The sequence below is a fragment of the Hippoglossus hippoglossus genome, chromosome 7 (assembly GCF_009819705.1).
Source record: "Hippoglossus hippoglossus isolate fHipHip1 chromosome 7, fHipHip1.pri, whole genome shotgun sequence".
Classification (NCBI taxonomy): Eukaryota; Metazoa; Chordata; class Actinopteri; order Pleuronectiformes; family Pleuronectidae; genus Hippoglossus; species Hippoglossus hippoglossus.
The window spans coordinates 18,987,572-19,014,381 of NC_047157.1; the positions used below are offsets into that span (position 1 = coordinate 18,987,572).

A 26,810-nucleotide genomic window follows, 5' to 3' on the forward strand; every position below is an offset into this window, starting at 1 on the left:
TCACTCATTTAGAGCCTGACAATCATTTCATTCTTAAAAATGACATTTGCTTTAAATCATCTCCCTTTCCAAAAAAAAAAAAAATGATTGCCACAAATTGCCAAGTGAGTCCCTGGCTGGTGCGTGCTACGAAAACGAATTATCATAATCTGCTTGTTTGTAAACGCACCATCTGTGCAGTTAAATAGTTTGGTGATGATAGTGTTATGTTAAGAAGATGTGAGGGCTCCTTGCTGCTAAAGATGTGGTTAATTATCACCAGTTCGTGTGCCAGTATGCTGCCTGCATAGTGTGTGTGTGTGTGTGTTTGTGTGCGTGCGTGCACAGGATGAATCAGGAGTGTCTTCTGAAGAAGGGTTGCCTGGGAGACCAGCCTGGACCCCTCCAAACGTGTCTGTGCTGCTCTCCTCCCCCTCTCCTCCCCTCTCTTCCGTTTTTTTTTTTAAAGGTGCATCAGTGATGGATCCAAAACAATTTAAGGAAAAAGGCACTTTTTAGTCGGCGGGTGCAGGCTCTTCATATACCTCCAGCCCCTGATCTCCGTTTCATGCCTTCCACCGTCAGCATTAGAGGAAGAAAAAACGCTCTTAGACTTTGTGAGTGCGTTTGCGCGTGTGTGTGTGTGTGTGTGTGTGCGCGCGTGTGTGCGCGTTTGATGGGGGAATAAAGGAGGGGATGGGAAATAGCGAGAGAGAGAGAGAGAGAGAGAGATTATATGCAGGCTGAGACGCAGCGCGCAGAGAAGAACAATTGTCTTATTCAAGTCAGTAAGTGCATGTGTTCGTCTTGTTTACCTTCTCGTTCGCACTGATGTTTGAAGACACTAAAGCTCCAACTTCCTGAAAATCCTGAAGTGATGCTACTTTTATTTTTTATTTTTTTCCTCCACCCAGCCAGCTGAGTGACGTCTCGCAAGGAAAAAAGGGGGCTGAAAACTCGGCGCACGCAGTGAATCCCTCGCTGTGACTCATTCATTTTGTATAAACGCGACCGGTTGCGGAGAACCGAGAGAGCTCCGGCTTTAATTAGCTGGATCTCCTCCGTGCAGGGCTGCTCCGTGAAGGCACGTTACGGCTCCTCGCTGTAGACGCGTTTTTCTTTTCCTTCTCTCCTTCCATTTTTTCCCTGAGACCGTGGAGATGATATGCGCCCCTGGGAGACGGACACCACAGCCGACCGAGCCATCCCTGCGCTCCCGTGGAGTTGGTCCGAGCGAGGAGAATGTCTCCCACTTCTGCCGGTTCTAACATCTAAGTGCTGGATTTGAGAGATATTCACCCTTTTAAACCACTACGTGTTATTCGTTAGGTCTCTGCCGCTCCAGGCTGTGAAGATATGCCAGTTATTAGCGGAGGCTTCGTTGTGTTTCAATAAGGCGCTTTGGTTTCGGCGTAAACGGACAAAATTAGGCCAGTTCATCCGCGGCGGCTGCTCGTGCTCCTTCACTGATATTTTAATTTCTCATGGATGTTTCCTTCCTTCTCGCGAAGGGACTGATTTCACCGTCTCTATTCAACAAGCTGCACTCGCTCCTGGCCGCAAAGCGATGGGCGCAGTTTGTCTGAGCCATCCACAGCGTCTTGGTTCCCCAGCCCCGCTTGTTGAATCTCCTCCCTGGTGACAGGAATGGGTTCGTATTAACACAACTTAAACTCTGGTTCTATCATCGGCGGATTGCAGACTCCGTCCTTCCCTTAAAAAGTTCGCCATGGCTCGTCCCGGGGTGTGCGTGAAGCTGAGCACCGTGTGGAGAGCGCTTTGGCTCATGAGGACCGTGGTGGATTTCGCGCTGCCACAGGAGACTTACGCGCCCCATTCAATTCGGACTGAGGGCCACCTGACCCTCGGCGGACTCTTCCCGGTGCACGCCCGCGGGGCCGACGGCACACCGTGCGGGGACCTCAAGAAGGAGAACGGCATCCAGCGGCTTGAGGCCATGATGTACGCTTTGGACCAAATCAACCAGGAGGATCAACTCCTACCCAACATTACCTTAGGCGCCCGGGTGCTGGACACTTGTTCGAGGGATACCTACGCGCTGGAGCAGTCTTTAACTTTCGTCCAAGCCCTGATCACGAAGGACACCTCCGACGTGAGGTGCACCAACGGGGAGCCACCGGTGTTCGTGAAGCCTGAGAAAGTGGTGGGAGTCATCGGCGCCTCGGCGAGTTCAGTATCGATTATGGTCGCCAACATCCTACGCCTCTTTCAGGTAAAGTCTTTGAGCGTGTGCAGTACTTTTCGTGTGGACACTGAGGATAGTCTAATAGCTGAAAAAAATGTTCGTGCTCTATAATCAGCTTTTATGGGAAGAGAGTCACAGTGATGCGCCTCCTCACTGCTTCCAGTAACGGGAAGCAGATGAGAAGGGATGCCAAGTGGTAAACAACCCAAAACCTTATCTTAAATGGAAAAAGATTGTTGTTACAAGAAAAACAAATCTGCTTTCCGAGCCGATAACATGCATTTATTTTTACTTTACTCAATTTTGTATTCATTTTGTGCAATGGCTAATTCTCGTAAAGAATTCTCTCCATGTGAATAAATGGAAATAAGAGGACGGTGAGGGTATTTCTTTTTCTTTTACCCTCTTCTAATCTATGTGGCTGAGACGGCTGAATGTGCTGTTGCTTGTTCCCGGTGGTGCTGAAAGAACAGCTCCCGTCTGTTCCAGCCTCACTCTGGAGTCTGGATGAGTGGGCACTGGCAGCCTGACACAATCACACCCAAACTCAACAAACCCCTCCTGAGAATAACAGGCCTGCTCCGTGTGATTGCACATGATTATATGAGCCTCCTACATGGCAAGACTGCAGGCATTTTATGAATTGTTTTGAACCTGAAAGCCGTGATTTATGGACGAGTTGCCTTGTTTTTTATCTACGGGGTTCCCATGGTGAAATGAGGTGGTTTCAATCTGTCTGCGCCCTAATTGAGCTCGATGACTGCAAAGTAAATGAAATGAATTTGCACCACTAATTTCAAAATGAGTTAGCTCGGGTTTATGGGAACACATCTCTATTCCTGTTGGCTGCGAGTCAACTAATGGAGTCGGCCCACTGCTGGCGCTGCAGTGGAATGGGAAACGCAGCAGGGCACCAGTGCAACAGATTAATTATTTAACGTACATCTCCATAGCAAAACATCTAATAACTTGAAAATGTGGATGCTTTTGCAAACATACACACTCCCCTTCCGTTTGACTCGTGTGAAGAGAGCGGTGTTCATTCGAGGAGGATTACCTGAGCTTCAGTGTTGATGCCAAAGATTTGTGGTTTGCGGATTGTAACTCAACGTCTTGTCTGTTTTGTTTCGGTTCAATCAGACAAACCATGGGCCTGGCTCCAAGTAGCTGTTTAAATGCCACTGTAAAACCTCAAAAATATTTAACACGCTTTTAGCAACCATCCCCAATGACTCCATTGGCCCCATTGGCTCAACGGATAGACTGAGGGTCTCGACTGCAACCCTCAGCCTGCCTGTGGTTCTTCTTCATTCTTTGAAGACTGAGTTTAAATATTTAATTTTTTTATCATACCAAGTTAGTAAATGCCTCCAGTCATGCTTTGAAGCATCCTCACTATACACTCTTAGTTTGTTGCAGAATGCGAGTGTTGTAATTCTTCCTTTTTTCCAGGCAAGCATGTGAAATTGAGAGGGTTTAATGGGAGAAAAAAAACATCTTGTAATGCCCACTTCTCTTGCCTCCTCACAACAGGTGTAGCAGGATTTCTGTAAGTGTCAAGCTGTGGGAGTGTAGGTGTAGACCATGTGTGATGTTGCACTGCAGCTCAGACTTTTTTAATCAAGCGCGAGGAATGTGTGGATTGACAGCGGTTGTCATGCGGCTCTGTCCATCACTCTGTGTTTCTTCTCGTTTCTTCTGATGCCAGAAAAGTGGATTAATCACCACAGCCAAATCTGCACACTCCAGGAAAGAAAAATTCAGTCTACCTCTGAATCTGCTTGCCCTTCAGCACGCTCATTTTTCCCCCCTCCTCTGGTCCCAGTTGTGATGATAGGACGGATAATAACGATGATCAATTAAACATGAAGCAGCGTGATACTGTATAATCAATACATACCAGGAGTGAAAGCTCCCAGCCCATTTACTCTCATTAGTCTTACAGCATTTGATTAGTGTGTGGTCGCAATTACAAGTTTCTGAGATTGCTTTGAACTGCAATCCATCAAGTATCAAATGATTCCAGTCAAAAGTGTCAAAAGCTCGAGAGAACACCTGTTCAGATAAAATCAGAGAAGCAAAGCTGATATTTTTTTCTCCAATCAAAGTGAAAGAAACATCAAATGGGCTCAGTGCAGTGTTCAGTTTCACGTCTTACCTGATTCAAATTAGGATTGATTATTGGATACGCTGCATAACTAAGCAGTGTAATGAACTTTGCATTCAATTTTCTACACTTGAAGCCTGCGGACAGTGACCTCTCCCTGAGCTCTCCTCCCACCTACTTGTCGCTTTGTTCTCAGTGAAGCTCATCAGGTCATTTTCTGTTTCACCCCTGTGATAAATGAATCATCTGGGAAGCTAAATAGTGATTGTAGATTTTATTGCCAGACGCTGAATATCATGGCTGTCTATTCAGGACATGAGTAGCTGCTCAACTGTTAATGCTGGGAAATTGACATGAGGGATAGATTTTTCTGAGGACCCAGGAGGGTTGATCAATACAGTTGCCATGGTGAAGCCGATTTGCTGCTAAGATGTTTTTATTTCACTGCCTTTCATGCTGTGTTGGAAATGAGAGGCAACAATGCCACAGGAGGAAAAAAAAATCAATCAGCCGAACTTTTGGATTGTTACCAGGAGCTATGATGTTGTGCACCTTTTTGAAAAATCGTCCGATCCTTTACCCTCTGCACCCAGTCATACTCAGGGAGGACAACGCTGCACCTGAACAGACAGGGCAACTTTATCCATTTGTAAGTCCTGGCCTCTTGAATGAATCATGAAATTGATTTTTATCCAGATGACATTTACATCAGGGAATGCCGCTTGCTGTCCTCTGTCACATCTCTTCTCCAAAGACCAAGACAAAACTTTGTTCTGAATGCAGGTGAGCTCCGTCTCGCCCCCCCCTGTCTGGGGAAGCAGCCCCTTCAGATGAGCTGTCTAAGTGAGGCATTGACGTTGTCGGCCCTCATAGCCCTGACAGGCTCCGGCCGCCTTTTTATCTCCTTTTCTTTCACACAATCATATCTGTGATTGATTTGAAGGAGATTGAAGCCTTGCAGTGTGATCTGCGCAGCTGACACGGGTAAAGAGGGACACCAGAGGACTGTGTGTGTGTGTGTGTCTTACATAACAAGCTCTGAAACTGACACCAAATGTCAGAGGTTAAATATGTTTTTTTTTTTCATACACGGTTGTCATTTGTACACAGATGCAGGAAGCGGCACAGCTCAATTAGTCACATCTCTGGTACTGTATTTAGCCCAATCGCAAGAGATATCACAGCTGTCAAGTATGCAGCATATGAGGAGATACACACACACATACTCTCCACACACAAAGAGCTCCATTACCACTGCTGAAGGAAACTGTCTCATGGATGTTTCATGATCCACATCAGTGATGTTGGTTGTTGCATTTTCGCTCCATCATTTACTAATTGAGTGCGACACACTCTGTACATAATAACTTCATGAAAGAAATTTATTCCAGTTTCTAAACCAACTTAATAGTAATGTTCACTCTCTTCCTTAAAACGTAAAAAAGCTTAAGCCAAACATGTAATGTTTTTGATCTTTTGTTCATGTTTTGAAACATGTTCTTATTACGCAACAATCTGCACAAAAAAAAGACAAAAAAAATGCCCACACAAACACTGCTGTGTAGATAATAATAGATTATTATAATTATAATCTACTATAGTAGTAGATATTAGTTAATAGTCCCCAGTTCTTTTATTCTTAAAGGACACGGCAACATTTTACCATAACTGGTCTTCCTCCGGTGGGGGTGTGGGTGTGTGAGCTGAAGTGTATTTATAGATTAGCTGTGATGGCACGTCATGCATCATCTGTGAATGTGGTCATTCATAATAACACTATACATGTAAGGACAATGCTGCATATTATTGAAATACAGGCAATGATCTCTTAATACCCACATCAATCATATGAACATTACTTTTGGAGGTCGACTCTCCAAATAGTTCACATATGTAGGTACTTTCTGTATGTGTATTTTTTTCTGTCATTAATAATTCCCTTTTCGCACGCAACAAAATGGCTGACCGTCTTTAAAGCGTTATTGAGTCATCAGTTACACTAACACATTTATGCAGATTTTGTAGAAAAGCTACTGATCATCATTCTCAGTCCTTGGGAATGAGAGCCTGCTGGTTTTCATTCCAGCCATTTAATCAGACGCTGACTTATGGCCCCGTCAGACCAGAATTGGCAAGGTGACATTTACACTGTTTCAAGGAGCAGGTGGGACAGGATATATTGTGGGCAGAGTTACAAGCACAACCAGCATGTGTTAGCATGGATAAGACGCTAACAATAGCATTCCACAAGTGGATCAGTTGCCAGCGATTTATCAATTACATTATTCTCTACTCTGTCTTTCTTCATCAGTGTCCTTGTCCTTTCCAGCCACACAGCATGAACCCTCTTCTGCTGCTTGGGTTCTTTCAGCATGCAGTTATACAAACAAGGATACAAACAATCAATAGGTACTTAAGGGGAGGTCAATCCCACCTGCTCTTTCCAATTGGCTGGATATCGTCAAATCACGGTCATTTCGCAGGTCACAGTTGAATCAGATTAAACTGTGCGAGAAGCCGACAAGGTGAGACTTCGAAATGATGGGGAGTTAATTTATGACATTGGGTCTGGGACGAAGGGGGATGTATTTACCTGAAATTGTCAGGCTGGACAGAATGGCAGCAGGGCAGAGTTTAGAAACCAAACAACTACTGATCTAGTGAGGCGATGAAATGCATAGGTTTGATGACAGAATCGTATGGAGACAAAACGAAATAAAACAAACATAGACTGACAGGGCGGCACAGTGCAGTGATTACCATGGTCACAGCAAGACGGTTCTGTGTTCAAATCCCGGCTAGGGGCCTCTCTTTGTGGAGTTTGCCTGTTCTCATTGTGTCTGTGTGGACTTTCTCCGAATACTCCAGCTTCCTCCCTTACTTCAAAGACATGTGGAATTGGGTTATGTTAATTCTAAATTGTCTGTAGGTGTAAATGTTCGGGTTTTTTGTCTCAATATGTTGGCCCTGCGACCTGTCGAGGGTGTACTCCACCTCCCTCCCAATGCTGATTATGGTCGGGCTCCAGCTCCCCCATGACCCTCAAAACATAAGCAGTGTAGATAATGAATGGAAAACTAGAATGGCAGTAAATAGAGCATATACCTCTGCCAAGGCCACCAGTCCCTTTCAATTCAATCAAGCAGCAGCAAATGGCGCACACTCTTCGACATCAGTCTTCAAAATATGACAGATCCTTTTCCCATCAAGATCCAGTCATTATTTCCTGGGAAATCGGGGAAATTGTCAAATAAAACACAAATCTCCTGGAGCTGCCTCAACATTTAATTGGTTCTTTTTGGCCCGTGTACCAACCTTCAAGCAAGTTTCGTGGAAATCCGTTCGGTAGTATTTGTGTAATCCTGCAGATACACAAACAAACAAACAGACAGACAGGAGCGAAAACATAACCTCCTTGGCAGAGGTAACAGCATAAAACCGGAGCAGGAACTGTGCTCCAGCAACTAATCTGATAACCACACAAAGAAATGTGTGCTTCAGTCTGATTCTCCAAATGTCCCTTCATTTAGCCTTTTAGGTAGAAACAGTGTTGTGAAGGAGCGCTGTTGCCCTCAGCATTCAGGGGAGTAGGTACAGTCTATACTCGCACACGCAAACACAATGCAGTGTGAGCCGCTGATGCAATATTAATAAAATGAATAAAATATCCCTGTGTCAGACAAGTTGTCATTGGTGCTGACATGGGGTCATTAGGTCAGCAGCATGCCACGGGGAGAATATGAGAAACCATGCACGCCTTATATTAAGGTCTTGGCTATTCCCACAGGCCTTGGGGGGGATGGTGCACTTGATTATTCAGCTACATAATAGCATGCTATATGAATAAATGTTTCTCAATGGAAAGAGGGGTGGTAAACTCTCATTTGTGTTCAGACATATTCGAGTTTGTAGCCTTGTAATGATTCTATCACAGCTGGTAAATATTGATTCAGCTTGTGTAATGCAGGGCCATCCCTCATTAATGCTTGGGGTGTGGGGTCTTAGCTTGATGATTGTGGCAGCTTGACTCTCCCACTCGGGTTATTACACACATTTTCCCCTTTTGCATCAGAGGGGGAGGAGGGCACCTGCTTAACAGCTTAGCTCCGCTCACAGTGAGGTCACACCGGCATTCCTTCAAAGTGTATTGTCGGCGTGGCTGTAAAATGTGACCAGAATAGCACTCTTAGACTTTGCTGGAAGTTTTCTGCGGTTTAACTGGCGAGCAGAGTGAGCCGGAGAAGTAGAAACCCCATTACATCCGATCCTCTTACAGAGATGAGTGGAGAATCATGAGCATGTCTCGGCTGGCTGCTGGTCTTAACTCATTCATCGTACCAAAAGTAAAATTGTCACCATTGCTTTAGTAGAAGACAATCCTCACAGCCATTTTTAAAGGGGTCAGTGTTCTGTTGTGTGATCCATGCAGCATTATGGACAGAGCCTGGATTTCCAAAGTTACTCAACCATAGTGGACTTCTGCGCCGTTGAACTAAATAACATTCAAGACCCTTTTTCACAGCAGAAAAATCTCATAAGAGCTCAAAATGTTTTCATAGATCGATGAGAAATTTGCCTTTTAAATCTGTTTTTTACCATGGGCAAACACAGTTTCTCCGTTCCTGGCAAATGAGTCAAGTGAATTTGTTAGAAGGCGGCTTTCAGAGCTGCCCGTGAGAGTGTCTGCAGCTTCAAAAGGAGGAGGATGCCGCATGGTTCCTCTTAGACCTGGGTTCTGTGCTTTGTTCTCTGTTTGATTGCTTTCTTGCCATTTTCCACATCCAGCTCGGGAATCACAAGGCACCTCAGAAATTACACTGCACTTCACACTAATCCGGTGGATCTACTTCTCAGGGTGAATTCCCTCTCAACACATAAAATAAAGTGTTGGCCTTGTTTTATTCTGTCTGCTTCCTTTTTCCTTGAGGTCCAGCATATTTGAAGTCCCCCTATTCAACATTTATAAGCAGTATGATACACATGTTTGTACCACACTAAAATGTATGTCCTCAGTTGTTAATAATTTATCAACAACTACGTAGATGTGGGTGCAGAAACAGATAATTTAGGAAGGAGTAATAAAATGCAATTAGCCTAACTGCTATATACATTTAATTAATTAACATCCCACCTAAAACCACATATGTCAATCTCAAATGTCAGGGACTCACCAGAATCATAAGGATTCATCCTCTGGAGATCTTAAACATCCAAACTATTTCTAGATTCATGGCAATACATCCAATAGTGGTTAAAATGTCCGGACCAAAGATAGTCTGGACCAAAGCGGTGGATCGACAAACTAACCATGATGAAGTTCAGCACATTTTCTGTGTCTAAATCCCACTCACGCAACAGCAACAGCCACATGTGTCTAAACGGGGCCAATGCATGATACATTAGCCAACATCCTCAGTCTGTGGCTACCGTTAGATTCCTCATGGAACACGACCTTGGCACGTCTCTCCCTCTAATGATCTGTGGATGCACTTTTAGATCAAGTACACTCTAGCTGCAGAAATGCTCTTATCTTGTGTCCATCTTACCAAGGCTAAACTGGCCAAAGATTTACCCCAACACCAATGTGCCAGGTGCCTAATACATAATTTTTAACATGCCTTGCTTTATGCACATTTTGGTTTGCAAAAATAAACACCTAGAGTGACGCATTCAATATTGACCCGATCCTGTAACTGCTATATTCAGCATATGTCTTGAAGATTGATTGTCCCTCAAACATATATAATGCGTTTGCCTTCGCTAAGTCATTGGCCTGACGTCTAATATTTTACACCAGAGGAGTTCAAAACCTCCGTCTCATGACAGATGGATCAGTTGGAGAAGATAAAATTCACCTTGAGCAGCGACAAGGATTAGTCTCTGAAAGTCGAGATGCCTTTTTCTGATTTACTTTGATGATCTAACCAAAGTCAAGAGATACCACTTGACTTAAGTCTCCACGGCACAACTTGTATTAAATGCTGGATGTTAGTACTTCTATACGTTTGTTTGGTGAGCAATATTGAATCTGTGTTTGTTTGTTTTTTGCTTATTGTCTTCATGTTTGTCTCTTGCTTCTCATTTTCTAAATTGGATTTCAGCGAGAGGAGTTTTGGGTAAGGAGGGAGGTGGTGGGATTTGCTATCTGAAAGTACTTAATGTGTGGTTTGTCCACCACATACTGAACACGACGTTGAATCCCAAAACAAACTTTGTGCAGTGTTCTGTCAACTTTTATAGGGACAGGAGGTGCTTTTGTCACATGGCAGTCTTGCCGTCCCCGGAGTCTGGTGGCACGAGGCTGTGTTTAGACTGCATGCCCATGTGAGGGCCCTAATGTAGATAGGGCATGCCACTGAAGAGCAGCAAGAAATAGACACAGTCACTGCATGCCAGCTTGAGCTGCAAGAGATGGAAGAGAAAACACAACAGTCCTTCTGCTCCAGTGTTTGTAGTTTCTCAGTTAGGTCTAGTGGTATCGAGCCGTGCAGATACAGTCGTTTTTCATTTTATGTGCTCTGCTTTTGACGTTATTTCTGAAAACAAATTTGCACTTGATTCGGTTGAAAGTATGTTTTTTTTCTCTTTCACCTTCATTGCATTGGAGTTGTGGCAGAAATCTTAGTGGTGCATAGTGCGGCAAGAAGCAATAAAATTACACAAAAATAAAGTTAAATGGCACTCAGAGGGCGTACCTCCAAGGCCCAACAGTCCCCTTAAGAAACCACATTTATATTCATTTGATCTGGATTTTTTTTGCACCAAATTACACACGCATTAATATATGAGTCCCCTAACTATCCCTGATATCTTTTGTCATCAAGATCCATCAATTATTCTTGAAAAAAATCAATACAAATGTTGAAAAAAGAGCATCTATCTCACAATGTTAAAGAAAGATAAAAGAATTTCCTGGATCTGCGCTCTGATCTTTGGGTCGTGCTCTCACAGTAGTTTTTGCACAATCCCGCTAACAAACAAACAAACATAGACAAAAACGTAACCACCCTGGCAGATCTTCGGAAAAAAAACGTCCTCATTCAAAATCTTACATAAAATAGTGCTGCAAGTAAAAGTGCAGCACTATTGTCGGCTAAATCACAGTCCAGTGCAGTATAAAATGTTTTTACAGTTACAGTAATCATAATGCAGAAGATCTGGTCTTGTGAATGTTATTATATGTGAAATATTATGTAAATATTATTTATGATGTGCTAATGTGGAATTAATCATAGTATTTGAGTGTTTACTTGTAGCGAGCTGGAGCGAGTTTTGAAAACAATATATTTTGATGAGTTATTCAATCAATAGCGTAAATGTTGTGTGTATAAAATATATGTAGTGAAGTAGAAATACGTTGTTATCCTTTAATGTTAAGCTATTACAAAGCATAACATGTACAAGTAGCTCAGAATTGTACACTTAATACAATCCTAGTAATCATACATTGAAAAATATTTGACATTGCCCTGCCAGTGTTAGAAATCTAGGCCTAATTGAACTAAAACTACTGTGTGTGTGTGTCCATATCTCTACAGACAAGTGATGTATACAAAATGTTAAATTCACTGTCTGTGTGTGTGGGTGTGTGTGTGTGCGTGCACTGCATTTCTACGTATCTCAGTGATGTCCTGGCCCAGTGTGCACTCGCACAGCATATATATAATAAACTGTCATCAGGATTCACTCCCTGTCCTTCAGTCGTATTATTGCGGCAGAGCCTGGGGGTGCATCAGACCGGTTGCTAACAACAGATATTAATATATTACCATCATTATCGGCCTGGGCAATCTGGACCTTTACAAGGAGACTGAATTATTAGAGTGCCACACAGGCTTTGGTTTGCTACGCTCAAATACCTGTTGATTTTACATGACACATTGTGGAACTTGGGATTTCATTAGATCCATTTTGTCATATTTTTGGTGAGTGTGTTTTTTCTCCTCGTCTGGCTGGATGCGCAGTGGTGTGTGAGTGTGTGTGTCTGTGTGTTCTGTTGAGCTTGAAAAGTATACTGTGCAGCGGAAGCCAGAGCATCCATAAAAAAATCAGTTGAAAGGATTACTGTTTTCAGATGCAAATCCCGTAGGATTTGAAGTGCTCTCTGAAACGCCTCCAAGTGACAGTTACATTGATTTGGGGGAAGACCTCAATCACCACTGACATTTTACAAATTAGGGAAGCTCTCTCCTTTCAAACAAGGTTGCTTAAACGACAATTGACTACTGGACAAGAGCTATTGATGACAGAATATAGTGTTTTTTAACTGCCTTATTAGAGCTGGAGCATTCACATGTGGCCCAGAGAGAACCTAAGCGGATCAATAGCGTGTCATTTGTCAATAGATTATGCATAGAGGTGTAATTCGCTCTGTACATGGAGGTCGAAGGCCAATCAGATGTCATGTTTGAAAGTAGATTTACTTGGGCTTCTGGAAATGAAAACCATCCATTTGCTGCAGCTGCCAGTCAAACCTTTATCTCCCCGCACTGCTGCGAGTAGAGAAAATAAATTACATTACTTTTGTACAATCTTGATCAAAAACCTCCATCAGTTTTGTTCAGTTTTCATACTGCGGCTGATGGTTTTTTCTTGTTAGAAACCTGCACATGTCCTGATCACATTGTTGGGACAGAAATACGTTTGAATAATCACATTATGGGAATTCACCTCCCATCTTTTAACCCCACGAGGTTTACCAGCACATTTCAGGTGAATGTTAGTCAGGAAGTGGTTAAGGTTAGGGTAGATCGAGACTGTCCTCCCAAGAAAAAGGAAAGCATTGTTAATTCCAGCAAATGCCCCAGAACAATGACTGTTTGCATTTAAGCAGTAAACCTCTGTAACAGCTGCAGTAATTATCACACTTGTCCTTGGGGACTAAAGGAAGAAGTAGCGTGATGTTGTTATAGAGCAACAAGGAGCACAGAGGAGGGAGGTCGATGTGGATGAGTGAAAACACGGTGATGTTGTCCTGTCAACTGTGGCATCGGATCACAAAACACTCACACTGTGTGTTGTTCCAAGGGGCAGTTACAAAACGACATATGCTGTAGATTAATTTGGGTGCTGTAGATTAAGTTGGGTGAGGCCGCAGGTGATAAATGTTAGTCCACATTAGTGTTTGCATGTTTCCTTTATTGCATTAATCATTTACCCTTCCTCTGGGGACAGATGAGCTGGTCCCTACAAGGTAATTTTATTTGGGGGGGTTTCCTTTAAGGATGGGAAAGGGTTGAGGTTAGCATTGTGGTTGTGGCTGTGGTTATGCTAACTGGTGTATGTCTGTCTACACAGTCACATAATGGGGACTTCCTTATGGGGCCAAAAGTCTCCACAATGTAAAGGTTAGGTTAAGTGTTAGAGAAGCAGTAGTTATTGTTAAGGTTAGAGAAATGCTGGTGTCAAAGTAGACGAGATATTTTTGTCTGTTAAAATGACCCCTGTGTCAAAGGAGGAGATTATTGAGTCATAAATTCTTGCCAAGTCTTGGCGAGAGATATGACAGATTACACGTTGCTTCTTGACCAATCAGTGTTTGTCGTCTTTTACGACGTGCTTGTCATCACTGGAAAGGAAGTGCACGTGACTGACTTCCAGGGCCTCCTGGTTTCCCTCTGTAATCCTTTGAGGAAACATTAAAAGGTGGGAGGTGCAACCGCTTAATGAACCTTTCCTCTGCTTCACAGTTCCAACATGCGACACCAAGAACAACATTCCTCTTTCGCTTCTCCATGTTAACATTAGCAGAGCACTGTCAGCTGAGCTCAATGTCACAGCGGTGAAGAAAGATCAGACATGCTAGTCTCTCTGTTAGGCTGTTATGAGGCGTTCCCAGATGTGGTGTAGGTTCTCGTCCATGACGGCACACCACACAAGATTAGGCTGATATTGTGTAGTCTGAGCCCGAAAAAGTCTACAGGAAATGAATGTGTGTCAACGTAATGTCCTCTGAAGTCATGGAAGCGTGTTTGTGTGAATCCTCAGGGTGGCAATAATCCTACCCTCTCAGTGCTCAAGCAATTTTCCAGTTACTGTGCACATTTGGAAACACGCTTTCTTATTTAGAGAAACCCTCCACAGAGAACCGTCCATGAGCCAGACATGGTTTTGAACAAACAACAAATGAACTTAAAGTCAAGAACTAAATGAACACTCACTCTTTGGGTCATACTACCATTGGCTTGGAGCAGCCTGTTTACCACAAGACTTTGATGTGTTTATATTCACCTGACCTGTGATTATGTGTTTTTACATCCCGGACATATGCAGCTCACATAATACTATCTTGCCTCAATACTGTATTCATGGGTTTAGCTTCAGTAATACTGCTACAGAGGAATTTTCCTTCTCTGGACCCTGTCATCATTTCTTTTATGTTTTATGTATTTGAATTACTGTCTGAAATACTTCTGATGGTGAAAGCTATGGGTTTCTTGAAAATAAACTGGATTTAAAATCTCCTTTTAAATTCAAAAGCAGTTTTTCCAAAACACGTTTCGGATGATCAATGAACCGATACGTATAAAAGCCTTGTTTTCTGATCTTTTAGATATATATATATATTTAGGGTGTTGTTGTGTTTGTGTTTACTTCAGCTCTTCTGACAGATAGTGTTATTAGCAGAGTTGAGATGCAGGAGCTGTATTGAGAAAGATGCATCTTAGTGCTCCTGTTGAAAATAAAGATAACCCTTCAGTAGTCGTGTGTGACAGTTCCATTGTGTTTGAGTATGGCCCATTCCTGTTACAGCTGGTTAACTTGTCTGAGGGTAATTGTCTGATCTGGTGTCTGTTGCGCATCTCTGATTCTGGCTCTGAAAAACATGTCAATGCGCTGCCTTCTGACACTTTGTCTCACTGCGAGTGGAAGTTATGTGAAATGTGCGTGTCACAGAAACACATTCCACATAAATCTTCTCGGTCCATTAGTCGAGACACTTGCTTTGATGAATCATAATCTCAGTGAGAATGAGAGTCTGTTTACACAGAATAGCTCCATCCAAAAGACTGTGTCCAGTTTCTCCAGAGTTGGCAGGTTATTCAGTGCGGCACTGGAAAAAGCTTCTTGTGCTCGATAAGTGGACAATTGCCCATTGTTCTGGCTGTGCAGCGGAGCCAGTGTGTTGCTGAGAGGACTACCAGATCAGAGGCCAAGTGATGCACCACACCAGCAGCACAGAGCAGAACAGAGAGCCCATGGCAGGCCAGGTCACGATAGGACAAAGGATCATTCTCATCAGTGAGAGCCGCAGGGCGGATGGCAGACGTACGGAGACTTTAATAAGCTTCTACAATGCTGCAGCAGTCACCCCACTATGTAGCAGCAAAAAGAATGGCCTATGTCTATGTCCTTACAAAATTTCATGGCAATCCATCAAATGGTTGTCGACATATTTTGGACGTGACCAAGGAAATAGACGGACAGACGGACATTGCCATCCACATATCAGCGCTAGCGATCACAGCTAAATAGCAGATTTGAAAAACAACCATTTTTTAAAAACTAATAGGATCAGGAAACTTTTGCTCTCACATTTAGAGAATTTTTCCACTTTCTATTCTGTTGCCTTGAGCAGCCAAGTAATTAAACATGCAGCAGTCGGAATTTTAACCAGGAAGGGACGATCCAGCCTTAATTTTGGCATCGCATCCTTGTTTACAAGATTTAAAGTTAAACCTCTGATCAGAACTTTTATTTCAACATGAATCACACTGAGATCCCCAGGCTGTTGCGACTGTCCCCTGTCGTCTAGACAGAGGAGGTAAGGAGACTGTGCTTTCGTCATTAAAGGACCCAGAGTCTGCAGAGTAGATGGGCTTTATGGCCCTGAAGTGAGCCTCCCGGGCTGTTGCTACACTTCCACTAAAAAACACTACCAAGGAAATACATAGGGTTAAAATATGGGGGACCAATTAGAGTCCAAGTCCAAGATCTTTGTGTTTTATTTGACAACTCACAGTTGCCTCTTTATAAACAATTTTATAGCTATGTTTTGAATGTTTGATCCATTTCTGCATTTGTTTATTAATTTTTTCTTTCATTTGCTCTTCCAATTCAATTTAATTAGTTCTCTTGTGAATGTTTTTCTGGGTTTTAATGTTCCTTTTATAGATTTTAATGTTGTTTTAGCTGTTATCTCAGTTGTTGCAAAGTGGCAGTCACCAAGTATGAATATTTGACTATGAATGTCAGTTTAAGAAGCTAATTCTGCTTATTTCCTGTAATAGATGTCTTTTGCTGGAGCATTTATTAATCTGCACATTGTTGTTCGACTTCCCTGACACAGGTCCATACAGGCTGAGGGTGGATTTTGGTGTGTGTAGTGAAAAGCAGGTGTGGCTGATGCAATATGATAACCTTAACGCTGAGAGAGTTCCAAGGCAGCATTGCACGTGATACCGACTGAGAAAATGACTATTAAAACATTCTGCTCTGTGCTAAACCAGTACATACGGTATATCCAGTACATATATCTCCAGTCGGTGGGGCTCAGTCACAGTAACAGAAGGAATAGGATATCTGTGATATTTTCCACTGCTGTGATCAGTGTGTAATTACATGGCCCTGCTAAAGAATTCTTTGTGAGGAGCAGACAGAGAGGAGCGATAAGATTGAAGAGCCTCACCCTCATTGTCTGCGCTATTAGGGGAGAAATGGGCCTGGAGATGATGCTCTGTTGAATCCGAGGAGAGAGCTATGCAGGGAGAGATGGGGGGGGGGATAGTACAGAGGGAATCATTGGGATGCAGGTCAGAGTGTTGCAGGTGCACTACTGACAATGAATGTGTCAGACCCTGCATGCTCCAGGTGTAGGTTGGAAAAAAACATGCACCTATGCTCGCTCTGTGGTGAATGATGTGTCTGGGCCATATTAGGGTTGGACGGTGTAATGAGGCAGAGCTTGTATAAAACAATACCTGCAGCTTAAACGAGAACATTTGTATTCTGATGGCTCTCGTGAACGAGTGCTCTTGTTCTAGGCATAATGGCATGCAGATTTCAGTTTGGGGTTTATTGATCTTTCATATTTCTCCGAGAAAAAATAAGTTTTCATCCAGGTTGTAAAGAGCACCGTAGAGATAACAAAGCTCTGTCCAGTGCACTTTGCAGTCAGGAAAAATCAATACAGCCATCTGTAATGTGAGACCCTGTGGATATAAAGGCATATATTTAATAACACTTAGTCATAAACCCGCAGGCTGTGTTTTATTCTTACTGTGAGTTGAGCTTCTGTCGCACCTGGAGAGAGCACACAGCAGCGCCTCGACGATAAGGGATGTTTGACTGAACTCCATTGTTCTCTGCTCTGTCTTGTGCGAAGCCTGAATCGGAGGTTATAATGGAATGACTTTAAGTGTCGCTGCGTGTTGGCTCCATTTGCAACATGTAATCTACACCTTCACACCACTGGATAGGTACAGACTCTCCAATGGAGCTTTGAGACCTGTTGGGAAACGTTTATTTCTTTGAAATACCAATAGAGTTGGAATAGCAGTCTGTTTACCAGATGGAAAGATGGAGGTCGGTCGGGTTCCCTTTGTGAGCTATCCACACTTTCCTCCCACGCTTCGGCTCTACTCTACTGTGTGGCTCTCCTGGTCAAATATCTGATTTGTGAGTCATACCTAGCCTCTATACCCATGGAGAAACATGCTGGTTGTCTTAAAATACACTCTGGCAGTGCAGCCATGCAAGAGCTCAGGCCCAGCACAGAGGACTGGAGCTGCCCAGGGGACTGGCATGGAGCGAACAGGAGAGACGGAGGGTGAGGGAATCGACGAGGAAAAAAGAGGAGTGGGTGGAAAGAAGGAGACGGTGGAAGGTCGTGTTAGAAAAAAGGATTATGAAAGCCTAACATTCTGTCATGTAACAGCAAGGCTAGTTCAGTGGTGTGGGCAAGTCTAAAGGGTGGTGTTTGTGATTCCTGTAGGAAGAAAGCTGCAAAATACAGTGAGGTTTCGACAAGGTAAGTTTGCTTTAAGAATAAGGGCCTAAAAAACTGTTGAGAGTGTGTTGGGAGGCCGGCTTTGGTAAGGTGGAGAGGGAGAAAGTACAGTAGGTGCTTGGTGGTATTTGTCAAATACCAGGTTGAGGGGGAAAAAATCAGCTTGGGTTATATTTACCACCAATGCTTCTGGGCGATACAAGGTTGCCGTTGAAGGTTGGCTGAACAAAGCACAAGGTCTCTGACAGTGGAGACTGATCCTGTGTCTTATGTTATGGTATTTACAGCTAAAGCACTAAATTATGAAACACGTGTTTTGTCTCGTCTGATAATCCAAGTCAGCAGTGAGTTTCTCATTATGTGCAAGTGACCATGATGTTTCGCTCAAGCTGTATAATCCATGACTATGTTGATTCTAGTGATGAGCAAACTGAATTATCACACAACTCTGCAGTTTCCCTCTAATAGACAAAGTATTTCAGTGTCTTTCAGCCAACTTTAACATTTTTCATTAGCCAGTGGCAGATGAACATACTGGAACATTTTAGCAGCTACAGCACCAGATGTTTTCTCAGGACTTGGTGGGAAACAGAGCTAACGGAGCACTCACACGCACACGTTGGAGGCTTAAACAGAGCCAGGGCTCATTCACTTTAAATGGGGTGATGTTATGCATGGCCACACTGCATTGTGGTTCCGTGGCTTAATTTTGCTTTTGCTGCGTAAGATAGAAGTTCAGAAAAGCTCAACTTTTCTAGTGCATACATCACCCAATCAAATGCCCGAGAGCAGGCCAAGCCAATCACGTCATGCAAATGGAAATACAGGTCCAGCCTGACATCAAACATCAAAATGAGGATGGGGAGAGGAGGCAGAGGCTGCTGCGTACTTCCCTATAGCATTGCATGGACAGCTAGCATGGCAATGTTGGCAAGAAAGCCAGCTATGTGATTGGCTGTCGTTGTTAGTTACAGCAATGTGCACATGTGAGTATTAAAAGGAGGATGTATGTTGCAATATCAAGCTTTAATTGCTACAAGTGGATATCATAAACAAATTCTTGGTTTGCAGATATGTTCATGTGAATATTTTTGCATTGGCAATGAACACTGGAGGCTCATTATTTATTAAAACACTGTCAATTTTGAGGATTTAGGGTTGAAATGAAAAAAAGGGACAAAATTGGGGGGGAAAGATAAACACTAAGGACATGGAGGAGGGGAGTGTTGGCTGGCCTTCGAGCCAATGACTGAGGGCAGATTGTCTCGACTTGGGGGGAAACTGGCAGCCTGAGGACCTCTGTGGGCAGGAAGTGTCTGCTGATCATCTGTGTGGGCGTGTCTGCATGCAGATAGATGACCGCGAGGGAGGGATGGAGAGAGAGACACTCTGGAAGACGGGACTCACTTTTGTCTCTTCGATGGGGCTGAAGCACACAGAGGGGCGGGGAACAAGGGCGTGAGGCAGAAAGTCACAGGTTGCGTGAGGCCACAATGATGAAACGCAGCCTTGACAAAAGGAGAGTTTGAGTGAGAGACACAGATGGGCAGGAAGAGAGGGTGAGAGAGTGACAGAGAGAGGGAGGGAAAGCTGTCGGTCTCCGCCGCCCTTCCTCCCCGCCTCCTCTGCTGTGCTGTGCTCTGGTGAAGAGAGATTACCAAAGCCCAGCCCGAGGTAGCATGTATAGACACAGTCATTACCTCTGTCCTACTAACAAATGGCGCTGCTGTGTGAATGCAAAGCAATGACTGTGTGACCCCCGCATGTCCCTGCTAGATTTGCAGAGCCTTGATTTAGCAGGAACGGTGTAAAACGTGATAACTGCTCAATATCTTTATAGGCCTGTTTATCATACTGATTTTTTTTGTTCGTGAGATATTGACCGTTGCTGTTTTACAGCACCAGGCACTGGGGCTACAAATAAATCTTTTGACGGGGGACCCGAGAAAATATTTATTCCACTGTGAATGGGGGCGTGGAGTGTTTCAAAATGGCTCCTCAGCCTGTACATAGGAATCATATTTACAGTTTGTGTGTACGTGTCGTTGTGCTGGTGTCACAAGGACAATCTGTGCATTGGCATCCGGCCACTGGCAGCATGGGGCTTGAGTCGGGTCTGTCAGAACCCGCTGTCATGTCCGCCGTCACCGTGGAGACTCTTGCAAACAGCCTAGCCGAGCCTGACTGATGTCAAGATATACTTAGAAGCTAATCATGCAGCAAATAGAGGCACAGGGATTCCTGCAACAGGAACTGCCTGGCTGCCCTCGCTCCAGTTAAAGCCGCTCATGGGAAACTTTTCAGCTCTGCCACTCACAGCTACTTTTCAGCTGTGTTTTTGAGTGCTGTTCATTAATCGATACCAAAGCCAGTCTGGACAAGTCTCTAGTTTTCCATGCCTCATTTTTTGACACTAATGGTGTCTAGTCAGTGCTGCCTTTTGTAGATAAAAGATCTGTGTTTGAAAGATAGCTTTTGTGTTTTGTCATAGGTTTTCTTCTGTGTAGACAGGCCGCCTTTTAATATCTGCAGACTACCTTCTTCTCCGAAGGCAAGGATAGATGGTTGCCATTACCCCGACCGAGAGTCGTGTGGTGCCATATGCTGCCTGCTTTTCCTCAAATAACATTTCTTTCTGCATCAGCCGTGAGAGAGTGAGGACGGAGCCGGCGCGGCACAGCAAGCTGCATCTGCACGAACTGCTCTCAGCTCGTCAGAATCATTTCCTTCACATCAGCAGAGCAGGACGGTTAAAGCACAAACATTTCACTCTCTCGCCTTTCTCCGCGCCTACCCCTGGTGCATGTGGGCTGCTGTATGTGAAAATGCGACGGAAAAGGCCAACACACTCTAATTAGCTTCACCTGGCATTCCGTGTGTGAACGTGTCTAACCTTTGCACAACCTTGCTTAGTCACCTCTTCTCCTAAAACACAGGTTGAAATTCTCATTTAATGTCAGTGAGCAGATTACCTCCCCCCCCCTAACCCACCACCGCTTCCTCCCACCCGGCCTCCCTTTCGTCTTTTTCTCAAAACCCCCTTTAGACTTCAGCAACAGATTTTTTATTCAGGGCGGCCGCAGCACTTTGTGGTGGTAAATCAATATAACAGTGTCCCCTATAACAGACCTCTGTGTTTTCCTCCTATCGATCCTGTCAGCCCAGATACATTCAAGAGCAAGCCAGTGCGATTACCCTCAGCAATCCGAACTTTGATCTATACTGCAGATGACAGGTGCCAGACATCAGCTTTGGGTAATTGTGATACTGAATGGGGGCATTGTTAACCACTCGTTCTTGGCCTGAATTCAGTCGCTCGCGATCGGTCTGCGGTTCTCGTAGTCGACGACCAATGCCGGCCGCTCGCAGGCATCGCTGTCACACTTTGCCCTCGCTAACGCTGGAGCATTATCATGTTGTTGTGTGTGATGCCATGCTTCACATGTAATAGCTTCAAATGAAATGATGTGCAAACAGAGTCAGGTGTAACTGAGAGAAAGGCAAATTCCTCATACGTCAGGATTAAGAGAAAATAATCCCCTATTCATACACATTCTAATCGAATTATTTACAGAAAATAATTGAAAAATCTTGATAAGAACATCCTGACTTATTATCTCTGTTTTTTCAGCTGCGGTGAAGAAATTCAGATCTGCTGCAATTTGTAGCAACAAGGGCTTAATTGCTATTTTTATATGGGTATCAATCATCAAAACTCTGACCAAAGTGTAAAAGTTAAACTTTGTTGCTTGAAATCTACTGAGGCATTATCTCTTTCAGAAAGGTTTAACTTCACTCATCTATTTCATAATGAAGGTTGAATTACTAACTTGCATTCAACTTAATTTATAGTCCATTAGCTCTCAGGGAGGTAAAAAAACCCCACAAAGATGTTAGATTGTAATCAGTGTCAGTTAGTCTGCAGCTCCCTGTGTCGTGATTCCAGCAGGTTTAATCCTCCCCACACCTCTGCATTTTCTTAATCAAGGTTTCGATCAAGCCCCTTTGTTTCCTGGAGATCGAAGTGGTAATTAAAAAAGCAAAAGGCTGTAAATGTGGATGTTTGTTCTGCCAGCTGTAGATTCCTGGGGAATTGGGAGGATTGGAGAAATTATATCGACAGGGTAGCAGCCTGGGACAAAGTAAAAAGACATCGCCATCTTAAATGTGTCCCGCAGCAAAAAGCTCCAGTGAGACAAATGTTCATGCAGCTTTCTATCACAGCTGGGGCGAAGATGGGACGCGATCCAACAAACGTATATCACCCTTTGACTCCATAGTATTACTGTAGCAGCTCTGTTAGGATAGATCCAGTATCAAATTCTCCAAATATATACTTTACTTTTCGGAAAGAAGGCTCTTTTCAAATGCAAATCACCGGAGCTGTTGCTTTTCCATTACTTTGCTATGCTCCCTCTACGACCCGGTGCGCTCGGTCTAGACGGCGCTGCAGTGATTCACCTCGTGACATCGCCGTCGCGTTCCCACGTGTGAATTTGTCTAATTGCATCACTGATTTTGCGCTCGCTGATTTTGCGAATTAGCTTTTTATTTTTATTTTTTGTTGAAGTGAAACATTTGAGTCATCTTGAGTTCAACCACCTGCTTTGCTCCTCAATTTGTCAGCTTTGTGCAGTTGACCCCCTTTGAGTTGTGGGTCAAAGCTATAACTCACACTCTGGGAGTTGAAGCAACCCCATCAGCGTGCCGCGGTGTCCTCATTCCTGTGTTTCCCCAGCGTCCGCCTGCTTTTGATCACTCTAACAGAAATGGATGGCATTCATACAGTGCTTAGATTAGGCTGTTTGATGAGGTACAGCGCTGGGTTCAAGAGAAAGAGATGCAGGGCCCTGCTTGTGCATCCACTTCTCGAACAGGAGGTGGACATTTTGATCCGAGACAAACCAACAGGTGTGATTGCTTGTTTCAAAACCTCTGATGATGAGATGCTCAGGACTTGATCAGGCAGCAATGTGCAATCAATTGAATTGATGCTGGGCTTTTGATGATTACCATGAAAAATGTTAGTGCAGACAGAGACATTACCTCCTACATTTACTTTCCTGAGTTGCTGTGCTTGTGTTTAACAAGACTGAGGGTGCGCCCAGGGAGAAGGTGAAGTGAATCTAACCCTTGCACCATTTTTGTGGATGTGACCAAACTGCCCCCAGCAGCCAGTGTACTGCACCAACTGTTCAGATGTTAGCCGTGAGCTAGCCAGCAACAGGCACACACGGCGACTGTGTCTGCGGGAGTGTGTCTGTGTCGTTCTGCTCAGCATCAATTCGCCAGAGACTCCTCGTTATTTCTGTAATTTCCCTCCTGCATTTCCCCCTTTTCCTCTTGTGTTTATGAAACAGAATGGTAAAGCCATGCGAGACATGCAGATCTTTCAGTAAAGTTCAAACACGCAGACACGTTTTTGCAGCAATTTGCGACACCCGCGGTGAATTAGCATCTAATCATATCTTTCTATTCCCTTTGTAGGCAAATTTCACCACCTCCAAAAGTCACTTCACACTCTGCGTGAACACTCAGTCGTCTGCATTGGCTCTAAGCGACTGTGTTTGGTCACAGAGGTGATTTGAGCTAAATTTGCATACTGACATGTTGACAGCATCTCAGTATGCTTTACCAATTAGCACTAAACACAAAGTACAACTCAATACTTAGTCATAACCCAAAAAACTATTGGACACATTTTAATGTGATGATGACGTTAAAAAAATTAAATCAAGGGATCACAAAACACAAATTAACAAATCAACTGTTACCTCCATAGAGTTTTGCTGTTAGCTTGGCTGCAATTTCAAATGTTAAAGGGTAAGTGCAACACCTGAGGTCTATTAAGGAGTCTGTTGAACATTAAGAAAAGTGAGTGTGTTGCATCTTTCTGCAGAGCTTGATTGATAAAACCTTTCTGTATTTCCTCATGAGATACCCACTGTTAGGTTGATTGAACGTGGCAGTTGTTAGCTGATCGTGATAATTAAGTGTGATTACGCTGCTTTCCGTTAGAAGGGGAACATTTTGTACAACTGCAAGTTAACTTGCACAACCTCTACTCACAAGATCCAGACAAAGACTTAAGATTATAACAAAATCCAGTTGAGAGATTTATAAAAAAAACGTATTTTCTATCCCCTTCTGTAGCCTTCAACTGCATCCAATGGTCCTCGGTTGATGGACTTTTCTCAGTTGCTGCACAGATAGATTAGTTTCAAGGGTGAAAGGTTGGACACTCAAATAAAATGGTGAATAGCACATCTCAGTGTATAAGGAGGGATTTTGTACTTGGCTATTCAAAAATGTGTTTTTATCAGAACAGTCACCATAGCAACCAAATGTGATGCTGAACCACAATAACACCAACACATGAGCGAATGTATTCCAAGTCTCCCTAATGCCACCTCTTCTCTTCCAAGATCCCGCAGATCAGCTACGCGTCCACAGCCCCAGAGTTGAGTGACGACAGGCGCTATGACTTCTTCTCGCGGGTGGTTCCTCCAGACTCGTTCCAGGCCCAGGCCATGGTGGACATCATCCGAGCCCTGGGATGGACGTACGTCTCCACCATTGCCTCCGAGGGCAGCTACGGAGAAAAGGGAATAGAGGCATTCACACAACTCTCCAAAGAAGCAGGTGAGGACGTCATGGACACCACAAAAGGTTCTAATACTTTTTTCACATTTTTAATCAAATATTTTTTTTTTAAACATGAACTTGCATTTTTGACCCAGAGAAAGTTCAGTGTTCCTTTTCACCGTGAAATCGCTTTTCGCTGGATGAATTATTGATCTGTTTGGCAGCTTCTGCCTTGGTTCCCCAGTGAGTTGTGGAGTGTTACTGGAAATGTAGACAGAGAAACAGCTTGTAGCGAAGATGCCACATAACAATAACGAGCATTTTCTATACCCTGCTTTTTTTTCTTTTTTTTAAATGTAAGCATTTCAGCTTTTTGCTTGGTGCAGCCTCAGAAGAGGGATTGTCTCAAATGTTCTAATGTAGTCTCTTTGGCCAACGGAGTGGAGAGCACGTTCTGGCAACTAGTCATGTGGGAGAGTTTTGTTTTACACTCTGCCTTCCTGCTTCACCCAGCCTCATTTTTTATTCTCGCTAGTGAGAGTGCACAGCTCTAAGGACGTTAATGATGGTCCGTCAGCTTTACGGGCAGTCAGTTCAAACCACTCTGTTCCAGTCGTGTGTGTGTGGGTGTAGGTGTGTGTGAGAAGCAGCGGGGATCTGCATCTTACATATTTAGTCTGTTTGAGAAAAGAACCCGGCTTCTCTGCTGAATGCCTCTAGACATTTTTTCCGAGGAAACCATGTGAATAAAGCAGACGGAGAGAGAGAGAGAGAGAGAGAGAGAGAGACTGTATGGTCTGGGAAGCAAGCAATTAGAATCTTGTTTGTTGGGTCGTGTAATGTAACATTAATGTTGATAGTTTAAAGTAGCAATGATCTTTGCTCAGGCCCTAGCAGTTCAATTGTTATGTTTCGATGTGTCTTTGGAGAGGTTGTAAGGACCTTGAAGAGTACTTACAGTACAGCAGAGATTTGCATGCAGACAGGATGTTGCAGTTTCGCCTGCAACTGGGCTGAAAATTGTGCACATGCTTGACTCAACTGCTTTTTCCACATTGATGCCGTTGTTGACATGTGGTGGTACATGAGAACCAGGAGCCGTTCAGGATACATTTCAGCAATCACACTGGATGATTGCAAGAGGGTTTTTAGTGCACAGAGGTCAGCTATCGCTGTGTTCAAGACTCCAATTCAAGTCTCCATCCTTTTGAGAGAATGCTACCCGGGTTTTGAAAAATGACCCTCCATTATCCTTGATAGCACAATCCATGCAACAAGTATTTGGCTGCTTCTCACCTTCCCCCTTTTGGGGATCCCAATCCATTTCCTATGAATCTGCAGGGAGTGATCTCTGTCTCTTCTAATAGACTAATGTGCGGAAACCTCTAAAATGAGGAAAGCTAATGACATCCCACAGGCACCGATCAGAAGTCCAGCATGCATGAATATTTTATCTGTGTGCATTCATGTCCACCGTGATCACTCGTTAAAACCTTAAGAAGCTGTTTGTGGTGGAGTAATTTGCATTGAGACAGAGACAGACAGAGAGAGACAGACAGAGAGAGAGAATGAAGCTCGTATGGGAACAAATAAATAAACGCCCTGCTTTAAGGCTCATATTGGAAGTTTCGTTTCATCTTATATCCTGTGATAAAGGCAGTTTCCTCCAGCTGGTTTTCTCAGATACATTTCCCGCTTTTTTTCTCGGTAAACATTATGACTCCTGCATAGCTATGAGGAAAATGGAATCATAAGCCACTGTTGTTGTTGACTCATCCTGTTGCTTCCGAGCTGCAGTCACTTTGCTATATTTTGTATTCATGTACAAATGGGAATTAAACCCTCTACAGGAAAGCTTCCGGTGCCGAAGCCATCTTATCGTTAATAAACACATTAATTATGTAATAGCAAGACTATACATTCACAGGATTCACTCAGAGGAAGCCCTTCCGCACCAGAACTGACTAAGATGGATTGAATTTAAG

The 26,810-nt window shown here is 43.7% G+C and overlaps 1 protein-coding gene across 2 annotated transcripts in view; it reads left to right on the forward strand.

Annotated features, from left to right (window-relative positions):
• Nucleotides 1–524: 524 nt before the first annotated feature.
• Nucleotides 525–26,810, forward strand: part of LOC117764600 (metabotropic glutamate receptor 7) — a 61,915-nt gene continuing 35,629 nt past the window's right edge. Inside the window, exons 1-2 of one of the 2 annotated variants that reach the window (XM_034590514.1) lie at nucleotides 525–2,212; nucleotides 24,666–24,882. In XM_034590514.1, coding sequence (XP_034446405.1) covers nucleotides 1,709–2,212; nucleotides 24,666–24,882 — 721 coding nt within the window. In that variant the 5' untranslated portion in view covers nucleotides 525–1,708. The remainder of the gene's footprint in view (nucleotides 2,213–24,665; nucleotides 24,883–26,810) is intronic. The other variant, XM_034590515.1, reaches the window with a different exon arrangement.